The 17,135-nt window shown below is 40.1% G+C and overlaps 1 protein-coding gene across 2 annotated transcripts in view; it reads right to left on the reverse strand.

Annotated features, from left to right (window-relative positions):
• PDE7B (phosphodiesterase 7B) overlaps positions 1–17,135 on the reverse strand; it is a 269,758-nt gene that overhangs the window by 128,942 nt on the left and 123,681 nt on the right. Inside the window, exon 1 of one of the 2 annotated variants that reach the window (XM_006084444.3) lies at positions 1,201–1,706. The exons of the other annotated variant lie outside the window; for it this stretch is intronic. Coding sequence (XP_006084506.1) covers positions 1,201–1,438 — 238 coding nt within the window. The 5' untranslated portion in view covers positions 1,439–1,706. Of the gene's footprint in view, positions 1–1,200; positions 1,707–17,135 lie in introns of those variants that run through there. 2 annotated transcript variants of the gene reach the window in all.

Raw genomic sequence — 17,135 nt, forward strand, 5'->3', positions numbered from 1 at the left:
TTTGCCACAGAAAACTCAGTCCTATTGCTTTCCTTCTCTTTCCCAAGTATTCATTGTTTACCAAAGACTAACATTGTGTTTTTCTTCCTTTGAAATCTTTCTTTCCCCCAGACCATTATTTTTTTAGTAACATTCTTTTTAGACTTTTAGGCAACTTAAAAAAAATGTCTGTGTAAATGATTAAAAACAAAATTAGTCAAGTTTTGATTTCCTAGTCTCTTTCCATGCGAAAGAGAGAGATAAGTTTTGGTATATCTTTCCCATCTAGTCCCCCATCTCTCACCACCAATGGTACAAGTATGTCAGGGCTAGCCCCGACTTCAAATACATAAACACATGCTCACATTCATTCTTCTACAGTGGACCACCACTTTCCAAATATCTGCCAACATACTCCTTAAGGAAGGTGGCACCCTGCATGCAATCACAGTGTATAGCATTATCAGGGCCCCTCGAGATCCTTCACAGGGCTCCTGGGTGTCTTTGTGGCTGCACTGCCCACTGTTAGAAACACAGCAAAGTTCTCCGCAACTGACCCGAACACAGCACATTCTTGTAACATGACAAAGCCCCAGTGAATCATTTGCACATTTGTGGAGTTCATTTTTCCTGTCATCAGTGAGGGAATCCGTATTACTGCCATTTATCAAAATGGGAAACTGAGGCAAGGAAGTTTACCAACTTTCCCATGACATAAAAAGCTTCCAGGCCAAACTCAGTCCTGGGATCATTCATATAGACTGTGGTTTCATAGTTAAACATTGGAAACTTATATTTTAACTTGTATCGAGCATTATAAAAAGCAAGCCAAGAAGAATATTCTCTCGGAGATAACTCTGACTTGTCAACAAGAAATTGCAGAGGCAGTAATAGACATTAAAGAGCACCCTCTCCTTTTGGGGCTGAAGCTCAGGAAATTCCACTTGCTTAAGCCATGGGGCAAGCAAGTGGTGAGCTGAGCCCAGGACCCAGATTTCTTGATTTTCAGGCTATTAATGTTCCCCCTACCACAGCATTTAATTTTAAGATGCATTTCTATAACAGAGCAAACATTCGTTCGTCACAGACCTCAGACCCTCTGCTGCACAGCCCGTCTTCCTTCCTTTTCCCATTTTTATGGTCTGACCTCTCCAAGAAAGGGACCGAAAGTAATCAGATCTGGCCCTGCTACCATCCGTCCACACCTCACAGTCAATTTACCTGGAAAGCTGTGCAGAGCATCTTCATTCTCCAGAATGCCTCTCTGTCTGGTCGCCTGCAGCTCACTTTTGGATTTCCAAACCAGCTTGACCATCCTGATCATCTCTGGCAAGTCCCAGGGCAGCGGCCCCTGCTGGCACCCCGGCCGGCTGCCCAGGGAGGAGGGCAGCACACCTTCTGGGGCTGTCCACCTTCTGCCTAGCTCTGCCGAGTGGAAATAGCGCTCTAGCACAGGCATTCTGCCCTGTTCCCCAGAAGAGGAGGTAGGGCTGCTGCCGCCGCCGCGGGTGCTGCTAGCAGAGGGGAGATTCTTCCCGGGCACGGGAAGGAGAGCCCCCGTGAAATCCTCTCCAGCTTTGGAAAGGCAAGCCTCCTCCAGCCTGGCGCAGCCACCCTGTCCCTCCAGTCCCTCCACAAACACTGACAGCGACCGCGACTCACTTCCCAGGGCTTCTTGCTGGTGAGAACTGATGCTAGACTCCTTCCTGAGAGATAGAACGCATTTTCCCCTTCTCTCTCAGGCACTGACTTCACGGCACTTAATTAATCCCAGGCTGCAGCTGGAACCACAGCAGGGGAAAAGCCATCCAGGTTTTAGCATTTGCTTTTCCTCTTCTTCTAATTTATTTGTTCTCGATTCTCTTTTGGTGCTTGTCAAAGTTTGTCGAGTGGCCTGTTTAGCCGTTCAGGACTTCAGGCAAAAAAAAAAAAAAAGTGGGCTACCCTTTGCCAGCTTCTCACAGGGGTCCCCTAGAGGCCAGCTCTGTGGGGGTGTTAGGTAAGGCGTCAGCCCTGTGGTGCAGGAAGCAAGCTTCAAGGAGCTCTTAGAAAACAGGGGAAGCTGAGCTCCCGCAGAACCGATTTGCAGCTGCTTCTCTCTGGATGGTCTGGCTGGGGGCCACCTTGCCTGTCCACTACGGTCGGCACCACGGGGATGGGGCTTTTCAAAAGGCTCTTGGATTGATCCCCAACACCACAGGTCATATACCCTCCCCGCCTCCTTCACACCCCTCCCCCTCTGCTGTCATTGGGTTCTCAGCAAACCTAACTGGATTTTGGCCTCTTAGTCAAATCCGTTTGTAACCTTAGCTGCCCTCCGTTGGAAGGGAAATAACATTGAATCACACTCCAAAGCTAACTCTGAAAGAAGTGAAGTAGGGAAGCATCAAGATCCTCATGCAAATGTGCAGTAGGGTTGCATGGTCCGGACACATAGCTTGGTATTGTTAACAACCCACTTCATAGGAAAATAATCATAATTTCAAAGGTATTCGTAGGGGGCATACATGGCGGTGAAAAGAAAGGAAAGTAAGTGTCGAAGATTCACTTTCCAGAAACAGAGCACTGTGGACTTAATATTTGGGCCACTAACTGCTGTGCCCCCACTGAGAGTGGTTCAGTTGAGGACAATCATGGGTCTTGCGTCTAGGGTCCCAGGGCTCAGAGACAGAGGCGCTAACCTTGGGAGTCAGAACCCATACAACAAAGAGGATGCCCCCTGCAGCTTGTGTGAAAAGCTCTGGACATAAACGAAGGTAGGGTGGTATTGTAGTTCGCACTTTTGCGAGCAAATCGGGTTTGTGGGAACAAATTGAACTTGAACATTCATGCGGATAGCTTCTGTTTTCTTGGAGGCCATTGCAACAATCCTGCCTTTCTCTGCATTGCAAAGTGCGTTATTTTGCTTGGCATTTTATTTTGCTGATGTAAAATCTGTCACTCCTGCTCTATATTTCTGTCAGCGTTGGTTTATCACACAATCATTTGATGTTTCTTTAGGGGAGGGAAGAGGAGACTTGGGGGCGAGGAGGAAGACCATTGTAGGGTGTGTTTTATTTTCATGACCTCATATCATTTTTTTAAAAGTTGAAACCAGCTACTGTAATTTTGTTGTTTTTATTATTCTTCTAAACCCATGGTTAATAAGTTGAGTTTTCCATACAGAATTAAGTGGCTTTTCTTTTTTCTGGATAGAAAAGTACACTGGCAAACCTGCTGTCTTTTCTAATAGATAAAGAAGGGTCAACATCCTTTGAGGGTATAAAGCAACAGTAAATGACATTGAAAACACTACTGCTTATGAATTTATTAATTAAAATATTAATCAGACAGCTCTTCCTATAACAACCAGATATACATACAACCCAATTAGGGAATAATCAGTGATCCATTTTTGAGAAAGATGTGTCTTTTTAAACTTCCCTCTTTGTTAAGAGATGAAAGCATTTCAGCATCTGTCTGACACTTCTACCACTTTTGACAACCCTTCCAGTTCTTATCTTTTCTTTTCATCAGAGTGAGGGCATTAAGTCTCTCCCGAATCGAGACTGTTTTATTTAATAGGCATATTTCCTGAATAATGTCTTAAACTCACTCCTCAGTCACAAACTTCCTTGACATCCTCAGTCACAAACTTCCTTGACATAACAACTGAAGAGTTTCCTAAGTGTTCGACTATTTTTATTTTTGTTGAGTATATCCTGACCCTCAGAACAAAGGGGTTAAGAACAAAGAAAACAGATACATGATATGTCACATACACTAATGTATTCATCATACAACTCCACATTACACATTTCTTAAAGAATGGCATTTTTTAAAATCCAAGAATATATTTCCACTGTATTCTCTATATTGTTCTACATATTTCCTTTATTTCCTTGTAAAAATATCTTAGAGAAGTTATGTTCAATGTTGGATCATTGAACATGAATACTTCCTAGTGGAGATGAATTAGGGCCAAGCAAACACCATCTCAAAGGTGGAAGAAGGAAGTTACTTCATTTGAAAGTCTGATAATTGGAAATGTTGAACAATTAAAAAAAATTCTCCCCAATATGGGATTCTCTTCATCTCGGGGTAGAACTGCAAAAATACCACAAGAAAGGTCATTCTCATGGTATTTCTGGCTCACATAGAAACAGGAAGTACAGGAAATCTTGCGAGAAAGCTTGGCTCAGGAGATTTTTGGCTCAAGTGCAAGCTCAGGAGATTGGGACAAACAGACAAAGATGCAAGCCTTTGTTGGACTAAAATCACTAAACCACAGAAATTCTCCAAAAGGTGATTTTGTCACATTCCATAGCTAGCATCTCACGGGCTGTGATCTCTTTTGCCTTTTAGAGAGTTCCTTTAGGAGAGCATTCTGTAAACCTATGATTTTAACCTTACTCAGTGCGCATCATTCACATTGAGACACTGCCTATCTGCAGCCAGACGTTTGAATCACTGGGGATGGGGAAATGGGGATGGGGAGGAGGTTCTGTACCCAAAGGGGTCATGGAGCAAAGAGGACTCCTCTACTAGTATGTGGCATGTGAAGACAAATCTTAATATCCACAATTACGTGCTACAGATAGGAAATTTTAAGAGACTTTGAAAATAACCTCATTTTCCCCCAGGCATTGTGAGTCAACCTAACATCCCATTAAGAGGAAATAGATTAGTTCTCCTGTAAAAGAAATAGAATGAGTACTAGCAAAGTCAAAACAGCTTGTTCCAATGGACACCTAATACTATTAAAAATACTTTGCCATGTGTTTGCAGCTATAAAGGAAAGAATTGATAGCCACAATATTAAAGTATATGGCCAAGAAAAAAAAGTCAAAGACATACAGAAGTTCCTCAAACAATATTTAGTTCAAGTCATTTCCTTGTAATGTTGATGAGATTCCCTAAGATCTTAACTCTTGTTTATATCAATTAGCCTATGCTAAATTGGATTTGTTGTAAATAAGTTTGCATAAAATTGCTGAACCTACTGACATCAAGTGAGGATTTACTATAATTGATTTAGAACCTGGATTATTTTGAAGAATTTCTAATGTTTGAGGGGCTATGTAAAAATCACGTAGACTTATGGGTGTTCTAGTCACTAGGCAGATAAGCCATTATCATATACTAGAGGATCGATGCACGAAATTTGAGCAAGGGCCTCGGCCCTCCCAGCCGCAGCAGCTTGCCTCGGCCCTCACAACCCTGGCTTCGTCCGGAAGGTCATCCGGAAGGATGTCTGGAAGGTCGTTTGGCTGTCCAGTCTAATTAGCATATTACACTTTTATTATTATAGATGATTAAAAAAATAAAATATTTACAATACTAAATATTTCTGATCTAGAATGTACATTTAAAAATAAAAACTTAGAAACATATATTCATTTCAATTTCCTGTTATTTTGAGTCTGTCAATAGATTCTCACGAAATTCCATTTTAATGAAAGTCTCTCACAAATATTTTAAAAATACTTTATACTCTTATTAGTTCCCACCCCTTCTCTATCTTTAAAGAAAAATTTCAAGCTATTGAGGGAATTTATTCATAATTTATTAATTTCCTCCTGGCTTTTCCTCTCCATCGGTTCAAATATGGATGTGTAAACACACACACACACACACACACACACACACACAGACACACATACAGACACACACACACATTTATGACCACTCCGGTTTCACAAAGGCAATGCAAATGAAATTCAAAATGAGCAAGAAAGGAAAAACAGGTCTTTCAACTTTGTTTAATATAGTCTAAATAGGAGAAGCTCAAACAATTTACAGTGTCCTTCAGGAAAAATAGAAATGTAATAACTCTGGCCTTAACTAATCTCAGGGAACAATGCCAGCGAGTGGGGAAAAGGATTTGGTCCTCAGACTGACCATAGAAGGCAGCACATACTTCCACTGTCACGTGGAAAGGGAGGAGAGTGGGTGGGGCAAGATGAGGGAAGATGAGGTGGGGGAAGTAGAGGGGTTGAGCTGACAGATTCATTGTTTGATTTTACAACAGGTGCCTGAACTATAACCAATCACTCTCTTATTCACTCTGCAAATATGCGAGAGCAGCAGCAGAAGGGAGACTCTCCTGTGCCAGCCCGTGGGTGCTTTTTCAGGCCCTGGGACCTGCCTGGCCTCCCCACCTCGACCCTAGTTTGCATTGTGAATTGCCACTTCTTGTTTTACTTTTCTTTGTATATTTAAAGAGAAAGACCAGGGTTTTAGTTGGCATGAGACCTCTATCCTGGCTCTCACATATCTTAACGAATGAATGTTAAGTTGACTGTCTCTGACAGTTAACTCACAACAAACAAGTCCAATAAGGCAGGGGATGAAAACAAAATGGCCCGAAGACTAGGTTTTATCCACTTTGCTCCTTCTCTCTGCTGATGAAAATCCATATACATAAGAAATACATTGTTGCATGGTAACACTAAACACAACAAATCAACCCATTAACCAACCTGCCCTTCCCCCAACCATTGCTCTTCCCTCTGTTATTGAACTGATGCTTTGCTGTGTGATGATGGCATTCTCAGGCTAAAATTTTTCTAAGACTTCTCAACTTGTTTCTGATTGTGAAAGATCGTAAGTGGTGGTAGAATATGCTTTTCATAATTTCATATTTGGTGTGTCAACTTCTGAAAAAATAGTTACCACAATGAAATCTCTGAAGTAATTCTCTAAAACTCCTTTTCTTAAGGTTATAAAAACTATGAACTCACCACTCCGCTTTGCCTTAAGCTTATGACTTGTCTATAAATGGGTATTATGGCAATAACCATCTTGTCCATCATTCTGGAATCTTGTAACAATAAAATAAGAGTAGAATATGAGTTATTTGTAAAACCATAATGTCCTTTAACATTTTAAATGATTGTTTTTAAGCTATAGGAAATCATAATTAACAAGTTATCTAAGCTCTAATTTTAGCTATACTTTCCTAGGATCTATTAGAAAGCTGAGAAGTCAAACCACCTTAGAAATAGGTCCCACTTTGGAAATTTGTGGTCCTCATGAGGATTCAGGAGTAGAAGAAGCAATGACAGGCGTATTGGAGAGAGAGAGTATTGGAGAATGGCCCAATGGGAGAGATAGTGAGGGGTTTTATGGTACAAAGGTGAGGTAGGTAAGGTAGAAAAAATAATTGAGGTGGGAAAGAAAATAGATACATAAAGGACAAAGGCTGCACTAAAGAAGTGGCCCACTAGGATAATTATTTGTTGTAACTGTGTTTTGGTGGTGTGGAAACAGCCCATGAACTGTGTCGAGGGTATAGCCTGCGTGATCTTTACCATGGGTTATTTAGTGCTTTGGTTAATACTGTATGAGTTCCCTTGATTGGGAATTTCAGTTTCAGTGCACAATGACTAACGGGTTTTGATTGATGTTCATGAGCTGTACTTTGTGTCATAGGCTGTGCTAGACAACATGTGCCTGTCTCCAGCTTCCCACTGGACTCATTTTCCTAAACAAACTATGTGGGCCTCAAATGTTTTGCTTGGGGTGTCTGTATTCCTCAAACAGTCTTATAAATTTGAGTGCTACTAGGTGATTTCCATTTATTTGATGTGTTCTTAGCAGAAGTGTAGTGTGTAAAACCAATTATAATGTTTAAAACGTGGCCTAAACAAAGTTTGAAATATGTTTCTACTTTTCTTTTTTTGCAAGTGAGATGTAGGAATTCTGGAAGCTCTCAAGAATTAGTCCAGACTGAGAAGACCTCAAGGAGGCTGGAGGGGAGATTATCCAGACATCCTCAAAAAGTGCTGGGAAATGCCTGAGTGAAGTTTTGGCCTCTCAATATAATCAAAATAAACTGGACAACTAATATGATATAGTAAGATTATAAATATAAACAACATAAAAGTGGGAAGATGGTAAGGAATGAAACCTTCTAATAGGACCTATTTTTTCCCTTGGCATCCATTTTGTTTATGTTTATGGAGTTCAAAGTCAATTTGGGAGAAGGAAATTTCAACTGCTATATGTGTAGGGCATTTATCCTTCCACCCCTTCAAAATATTCTGTGTTTTCCCTTCTTTCTTTCACTTATTACCTTCTGGAGATTACGAATCACATAAAATACCTATGCTTAAAGGTGTCTCTCAGATGCTATCCTAGAGCAAGGCTCCTCAAATGTTAGTGTGCATACAAATCCCCTGAAAATCCTATTATAATGCAAAGTCTGATTGGGCAGATCTGGGTGGGGACTTGAGACTCTGCACTTCTATCAAGCTCCCTGGGGACGGCAAGGCTGTGGGTGGTGGACCATGCTCTGAGGACTACCATACAGCAGATATTTTCTGCCTCTTCCATACTAGTTCTTTATTAAAGAAAATGCAGCAAAAGTCCTAATCTTCATAGTTTCAAGAGTCACTGTATTAGGACTCTTGAAAACAATCAATACTGGCTCAAGTCAAATATTCTCAACTGGAAATCATCAACCAGAACAGCCATGTAAGAGCAAGGGCTATGTCCGGGGACACTTATGATACTGAACCACCTATGGCTTTTAAATTTTGTTTCATTCATTTCTTTTCCCTTATGGATTAACTTTACGATAAGGTTGAATATCAAATATAAGTCGCTGTGATGAATAGTATATATGATGGAGTTTTAACTTCAAGACCAAATAGCTATTTTTGAAAGTCTTTTTTCACCAAATGTAAAAAAGAAAATGTACCTAAGCCAATTTTTTCCATTCCTCCTCCTTTCCAGCATTTTGTTGTGTTCCTTTTGCTATTTTCAGAATGATTGGAATACAGGCAGGGCTCTGAGTCTTTGATCTCCACCATCGGGGATATTCTCACGCAAACCTGTTCCTTCATTTGATTTATTAAAGTTTTATGTAAAGTGGTCTTTGGATGAAGCCTGGTAATCTTTCCCGCTGTACTATTCCCGGCATGAATGAATGGTGACCAGATGATTCCACAAAGCGAAGATGGAAAAAAATAGTGTAGGCATTCATGATGCTTTAGCCAGCAGCCAATGGTGCTGCTGACTCAGAGAAATGTATTGCAATGTCACCACCTCAGTGAAACACAACACAAAACACAAAAGATAAATAAAATAAACTCTGCAACAGGCTGCACTTTTTTATCAGGTATCGCCTGGGATTCATGCAGCTCCAGACACTGTATTTGTGGGAAAGTGATGCCAGAAGCAAGAGGCATGTGAAACCAACTGGAAGACAAGGGTAATCAAGAGCATGAGGCTAGAACACTACCACATTTATATGATTAAAAATTTGTACAGTTAACTAAATAGAAACTCTTAGAATAAACAGAAGCATCTGCTGGTAATTGGAAACACAGTTTTCTGTTTTTCTTTTTTTCTATTCTCTCCCCCCGTCCCGCCCCCCCCCCTTGTCCTGTTGTCTTTCCTTGTTATTTCTAAGGCTAAGTGCTTTGCTACGGTTACAGACACCTATATTTCCTGTCATCCTCTGTAGCAACTGAAAAAAAAAACACACACACCAAAAAAACCCAAAACAAAACCAAAGATGAGAAAGCTGGAAGCTACTGGATTAAAAACTCATATAGAGCATGGTGATGACTTTAGATAATTTTAGAGCCAGTTTTCCTCTGTGATGGCAGGAGAATCAAGGATGAAAAGTAAATGTGAGGCCATTTAATAGATAGTATATAAACAATTTCCAACACTCTGTATAGTATGGCACAGGGATTCCCACTGAAGCCCTCCCCCCATTTTTTATATATATATAGTGTTGCTAGAAGAATAATAGCACTTTCATCAAGGAAAGAAAGCCTAGAACACTAGAATATTTGACAACATTGATACAAGCTTAAGATCTTCATCAAAAATGATTTTTAAAGAGTTTCCTTTTGGTAACTTTGCTTCCACCCCACATTCAAATTCTAACTAAATTTTGCTCCTTTTATTCCATAAATCATCTAAAATGTATATCTTTTTATTTATATGATTACTAACTGGTCCTGCTCTACTTTTAAAATATATATGTATTTTTATTGACTTCAGAGAGGAAGGGGGAGAGAGAGAGAGAGATAGAAACATCAATGATGAGAAAGAATCATTGATCGGCTACCTTCTTCAAGTCCCACACTGGAGATGGAGCCCACAACCTGTGTATGTGCCCTGACTGGGAATTGAACCTGTGACCTTCTGGTTCATAGGTCAACACTCAACCACTGAGACACACTGGCTGAGCTTTGTTTAAATATCTAGACCTGATTTCTACTCTGTGTCCTCCATGATCTTCCTAAATTAATTCCACACTCTGATAAGGAGACTTCTTGCATTGTTTGTCCTCTGATGTATCTTTGCTTTGACATTAATTTCTGTTTCCTATTTAAGTGAAGGTCAAATATATACCTACCTTGGACTTGCATATGTTCACATATCTTGCTGCTCTTATGTGTTGACTCTAGAACCACCTATAACTATGCTTTTAATCAATGCCTTAAAAAAACTTCATCTGAGGGTATATTTTCCCCCACTGGTATTTAGAGAGAGTGGAAGGAAGAAGGGGGAGGAGGGAGAGAGAGAGAGAGAAATATTGATGTGAGAGAGACACATCAATTGGTTGCTTTCCGGATGGGCCCAACTATGGCCAGGGATTGAACCTACAATCCAGGTACATGCCCTTGACCAGGAATTGAACCCATGACTTCTTTGGTGTGTGGGCCAACACTCTAACCATTGAGCAACACAGGCCAGGGCTAATCAATGCCCTTTTTAATTCTGTTATTACTTTCTTTTCTGTGTTCAAATTTTGAGGAGTCAACTGATTGAGCTACTATTAAAATGTGTTTTTCAAGTCTTGCATTAACCATTAAAAAAAGTTTAGTGAAGCATTTATCTTTGAAAGTTGTAGTATTGTGAATTAGACATACATACCTTATAATCATGTCATTTTCAAATATGAAACAAATGAAAACTAATGTCAAATATTAATACTAATTTAACACAAAGAGCATTATTACTATTAAAGATAGTTCAATCCCTGTGTTGGGGTTTCAAAAATAGCTTCCATTCCCTCAGTCCTGTAACCTCACTCAAACTTACATTTAATACACAAAATTTCTACGGAAATTATGTTGTGTCCATACATGCCAGATGCACTGTAACGTTTTGTGAGGTTGGCAGAATAATGATCTCCCAAAGATGTCCACGTCCTAACCCCTGGAACCTGTGAATCTGTTTAGTTACGTGGCAAAGAGGAATAAGGGTAGCTGATAGAATTAATGTTGCTAATGAACTGACATTAAATTAGGAAGACTCTCCTGGATTATCTGTGTGGGTCCAATGAAATCAGAAGGGTCGTTAAGTGTGAAACAGAGTCAGAGTGATGAGATGAGAGGAAGACTAACTGGTCATTGAGGAACAGAGAGGAGGCCTCGAGCCAAGGAATGAGATCAGCCTCTTAAAGACAGAAAAGGCAGAAACCGGATTCTCTTTTAGAGCCTCCAGAATGGAATGCAGACTTGTGGACACCTTGATTTTGGTCCAGTGGGACTCATTGCAGATTTCTGATCTCCGAAACTGTAAGATAACAAACATGGGTTGTTTTAAGCCAGCAAGTCGGTGGTAATTTGTTACAGCAGCATTAGGGAGCTAATCTATTATTGGTCACGTTGTCCCCTTTGTTGGGAAAGATTTTTCCATTCGTCTAATCCAGAAAAAGTACATTTTCTTCATGAGGTCTTTGTGCCCCACCTCAAATTGCCTCTTCTGTTTAAATAAAACTGCACCTCTTATTCATTTTATTTACCTGTAAGGTAACTTTACTGTGTCACTATTTGTCTCTGATGCTCTGGCTTGTCTTCTAAGTTAGGCTTTGTAGGATAAAATCTTAGTGATGTACCCTTTGTTTATTTACTCAACCTGCATATAGTGAGCGGTTAATAATTTATTGACTTCCCATGCTAAGTGCTTGATATTCAAAAACATAGTCCTTGCCCTCAAAATTATTTACTAATCTAGGGGGAAAAAAACAGACACATATATAACTATAAAGCACAGTGAGTTGTCGTGCTATAATATAAATGTGCACACAGGTCTCAGTCAGTGTTCGTTATTAATGAAAACTACAACTAACTTTTTTCATTACTTTTTTTCTATATCTTGACCATTAAGATGATGTCTAGAAATCTACTTAAAACTTTAAAAAATCATGAACTATATTATAGAGAGTTTGTACTTGGTCAGGAAAACATGGGTAATTACATTTTTGCCGATTATTTTCTATTTGTTGATACAACTTTAAAAGTTTAGCTGTAATAATTTTTAAATATCAAGATATTCTCACCACTTTTCTCAGGTGAGCTGATGCTGTGTTCCTAGCAAATTGGTAGCTCAGGAAATGTTCTGATTCTAAGAGAGCAAAGAAAGACAAATTAACCATTTCAATTAGATCATGCCTTAGTCAAATCAGGGTGCTATAACAAAAGACACAGACTGGTGGCTTAAACAACGGAAATTCATTTCTCACAGCCCTGGAGTCTGAAAATCTGAAATCAGGGTTTCATCGTGGTCGGGTCCTGGCGAGGATCCTGACCCTGGGCTGCCTTTTTGCCAAATCCTCACATGGTGGAGAGGTCATCTTTTTATGAGGGCACCAATCCTGTTTATGAGGGCTCCACTCTCATGGCCCCATTATCTACCACAGGCCCCACCTTCCAATACCATCATGTTGGAATTAGAGTTTCCACATATGAATCTTGGGAGGAACCAAACTTTCAACCCACAGCAGATTATTTTCTAATTTCACCCATAATGAAGCATTATCCAGACACCCTGGATTCCCACAGACATGAGCATGTGCACTTCCTCGAAGTGCTTACGTACCTGATACATTATCAAGCATTTTATACGAAATGTCTTATTTTATCCTTATAAGAACCCAAATGAGATAGGTACTTTCCTGACCCCCCCTAAGAAAGTAATTTGTTCAAGTTTCGGATGCTATCAAGCTTTAGGCGGGTGATTTGAAGAACAGTAGGTTGGTTCTAGAGCACACCCTCTTAACACCATGCTATTCTAACTGTGTAGTTATGGTGTTGTAAAAAGCTGTAGGAACTCTGCTTGACTCACAGATTGTAACTATACCTGGCCGTGTCATAAACATTTAAGTGGGGCAAGTCAAAAGAAAAGAAAGAATAACTATAACTTCCCAACACCTATTTCTATAGCTGTCTTCAAGCCAAATCCACTGCCACTGTGGTCATGACTGTGACTACCACAACTGGACTTCAGATCTTCGCCACAGCCTTCACCTAGGAAGTGCTGAAGAAAGTCTTGCTCTCTCTTGGCATGACCAGAGAGAAAGAACATGGGCATTTAAAAAAAATTAGATAAATGTCTGGTCTCCCTTTAGTAATGGGGTGGCTTCTTCAAACCAGACCTTATACTTCTAAAATAACTCGATTCCTTATGAAAAGTGACTTGATTTACTCATACCACCACTTGTGACTGGACCTATTTGGGGTAGTGGTGAAAGGTTATCAAAGTAGTTTCTATGCTATTTAGACATACTTCTAGCAGCAATCTGCTATGTCTGACCTACATTTTTGGGTCTGAAAAACCAGAGACTGTTGGTATGGAATTGGTGAATGGAGTCCACAAGATTTATTCAAGACACTGAACAGATATTTTCCTTTTGGAGCCATTTAGCAAGGCTGCTTACAATATCACAATGCCGGCGGCAACTGTGTTTTCTAAACAGCTTGGCCAGAAATGGAAAAAACACACAAAAGAGTCTTAAGTGTTTCGGAGTGTTAAGAAAATAACTTGGGTCACTTGTTTGCATGGACAACAGTACATGTGGGAAATTCAAATCTGGCCCCCAGCTGATTTCTGTCCTGGGATAGCAGATCAGAGAGAAGCTGACAACAACCACATTTCTGGGGGACTGGACATCTTCTGTTTCCTGCCTCATTCCTTTCTTTGATTTTACCTCCTCACGGTAAATTTGGTTACATAACCGTTAATAGTCACAGTCCTTCGACTAGGGAAATGTAACTCTATACATTTCACATCACCTTTATTTAGCACCTTCTTTTTTAAAGGTGTTGCAAAGTGACAGAAGGGCTTTGCTCTTCAGGTAAGTCCCGAAGGCAAGGAAAGTACAAATCCCAGGCAAATCATGCTGTTTATAGAAGTTCAAACTACTTTTGGTATTCCCCAATTCTGGTCCCCAGTGATAACTCATTAATGAATTCATTCCCTTATTTGAAAAAAACAGTAACTCTTCTAAATCTCTGCCTGACGAGAGCCAAGTAAGTCCCTTTATTCCATTTGTCCCTCTGCACATATCAGACACACAACTGATGCCTTGTTTTATTTAGCACTTGTCTTTAAGCTCATCTTGCATGGTAACTCTATACTTCATTTTTGTAATATTAGATTATAAGAATAAAGGTACTTGTTTTTTTGGATAGCTTTCTTAGAGCACCTCCCAACGTGGTCTAGATTACAATGAATGCTGAAATGACACTATTGTCTCTGCGGTAAAAACATGGAGAGAGTTCTGTGTGGGATAGCCACAGCATTTTTGAGAAACCACAGAAGGGATAGTTGGCATTGCAAAATCAAGTACTCCTTTTGACCTAAACCATATACTGATTTTCTTGAAATTATTGAAGGGTTAGAACTTTCTCTCCATTAACATGATTGGTAAAGTCACTTTTTCCCCCAAGAGCACAAATGTGCAAATAAAAGAGATTGGTTACAGAAATCTATCTGAGGTTTCACTTTGGGATTTATCCAATTGTTGCAACTTTCTTGTCCCTTACCTATTGGTCAAATGGGCCTTACATCTATTTTCCTTAAGTTGTCATTTCTTGGGATGTGCCCTCCCCCCTTCAGAAATTTTGGAGACAGAGTTTCAGAAGCAAAAAAACAAAAAACAAAAAAAACAAAACAAGACATCCTTTATTCCCTAGTAGAACCAGGATGCTAGAAAAATTAAACCGAGCTCTTGAGACAACTGAGAGGATTAAATGAGAGCATTCATGGAAAGTATACAGAAAAAAGGCCAGCACAAAGTAGGCATTCAATAAAACTCAGCTATTATCATCATCTCCTCCAAATTATCTCCTCTCTTTTCCATGGAGCTGCCACCAATAACCCCTTTAGCCCTGGGTGCCATCGGTAGAACCAGGAAGTGATATAGTGAGGGGAAAAGATGAAAGATGTTAAAGTAAAAAATAAAATAAAGGGTATGTGTTTGGTGTGGAGAGCTCAAAGAGATGAGGGGAAAAGTAGACAAAAATTGAAAAGAAAAACTAAAGAGAAAAGGAAAAAAGTATGGATTTTTGCTAACAATGATCTTAAAGACTACCCCAAGATCCTGTAGGTCATCAACTGTTGGGCCCTTTACCTCAATATTGGCCTGCTGCCAATTCTTTTTCTAATGTTCTAACTTCTAACATCTAGAACAGTGGTTCGCAACCTTCCTAATGCCGCGACCCTTTAATACAGTTCCTCATGTTGTGGTGACCCCCAACCATAAAATTATTTTCGTTGCTACTTCATAACTGTAATTTTGCTACTGTTATGAATCGTAATGTAAAAATCTGATATGCAGGATGTATTTTCATTGTTACAAATTGAACATAATTAAAGCATAGTGATTAATCACAAAAACAATATGTAATTATATATGTGCTTTCCGATGGTCTTAGGCGACCCCTGTGAAAGGGTCATTTGACCCCCAAAGGGGTCGCGACCCACAGGTTGAGAACTGCTGATCTAGAAAATTCTCCAGTCCAATTCTATAAAAAAGGGTTAATTTTCTTTCTAGTTTGATCTAAATAGCCATAAACATTGAATACTCCACTAGTTTATCCCCGAATCTCTAGAAACACATTATAACATAATTATTTTTATAGGAGAATTTTTAAAAATTCCACTTTTCCTTCTCATTCCATAAAAGGGTGTAGTTATTGAATCATCATAGGCTTTCTTGTTAAGGCAGTGTCACCTATAAGGCAATCCCTTAGGACACTGTAAGAACTATGCTCCTGGCTGGGAAATAAAACACTTAGGGAAACTCCTTTGCCTATTCAGGTTTAAGAACATCAATTAGGGCATTGAAGTAACATTTTGTAAATCACATCCCCATGACCTGCAAAAAGTAAAGTAACTTCAAAAAGTCTTCTATTTTGGGGGGAGCATGGGAAGGCTCCTGTAATGAGAGAACTCAGAAGTTTCTTATGAGCATGTGAGCTGATTGTGGTATTGAAAGACTGGGTAGAAGCTGAGAGAATGGCTTTCTTCTCCACCATCAAGGGATCAGGATGGTGAAGGAAAGGTGCTCTGTTCAAGGGGGTAGTGTGGGGTGGGACTGGGGAACAACTCAAGAGCTTTGGTTGTCTCTGTCCTGCATCAAGGGTTTAGACACAATGATTCTAAGCATTGACTTTCCTTTAGGATTCTCTAAGTACATACAGGCAAGATTCCAGGTTGGGGGTTGTAAAAGGTCTGACAAGCTCACCAGATCTTGCTCATCCTGGTATCTTCTGCACTGAGAGATGAGCCTGGACCAAGAGTGATGTTACTACCATTGCTTAGAGCAGATCATTCATCAGGTTCAGGGGATACCTGTTCAACGTATGAATGACCATGCACTGCCGAGTGGCCTCATAGGCACGTGAAAGCAGATTCATAATTAGGAAAAAAGCAGGAGTCTCATAGTGGCCTGATGGAAACAGCCAGGATGAACTCTACTAGCAAATAGTTAGTTGGATAAAAGGTTTCATAGTCCTTTGGCAGAGGGGTGAAATGGATGAGGGAGCTGATTTGTTTTTGATACTATCCTGTTTCTCCTTTTTCGCCTCTTTCTGGTTTCCATCTTTAATAACTTAGTTATTAGTTTCCATCTCTAAAAGTTAATACAAATAGTGCCTTGTAGTTTCTCCCACCCTCTCAGCCAGTGCTTCCTCACGGGGCAAGTCAATCTGATCCCAGAAGGTCAGTCACTCCCGCCCACCCGAGGCCTTAGGCCAACTCTGAGGAAAGGGTCACCATTTTGTATGCAGCCCCCACCACATTGCTGGGTCAGGGCAGGCTGGTCACCCATTGTGATACCTGAAGAGCGGTGGCTTCCACCTTCTGCACAGCAGGTATCACTGCACATGGTCAGGGCAATGGGACAAAAGGGATCACTCTGGCTC

This window comes from Myotis lucifugus, unplaced genomic scaffold, assembly GCF_000147115.1.
Source record: "Myotis lucifugus unplaced genomic scaffold, Myoluc2.0 scaffold_11, whole genome shotgun sequence".
Taxonomy (NCBI): domain Eukaryota; kingdom Metazoa; phylum Chordata; class Mammalia; order Chiroptera; family Vespertilionidae; genus Myotis; species Myotis lucifugus.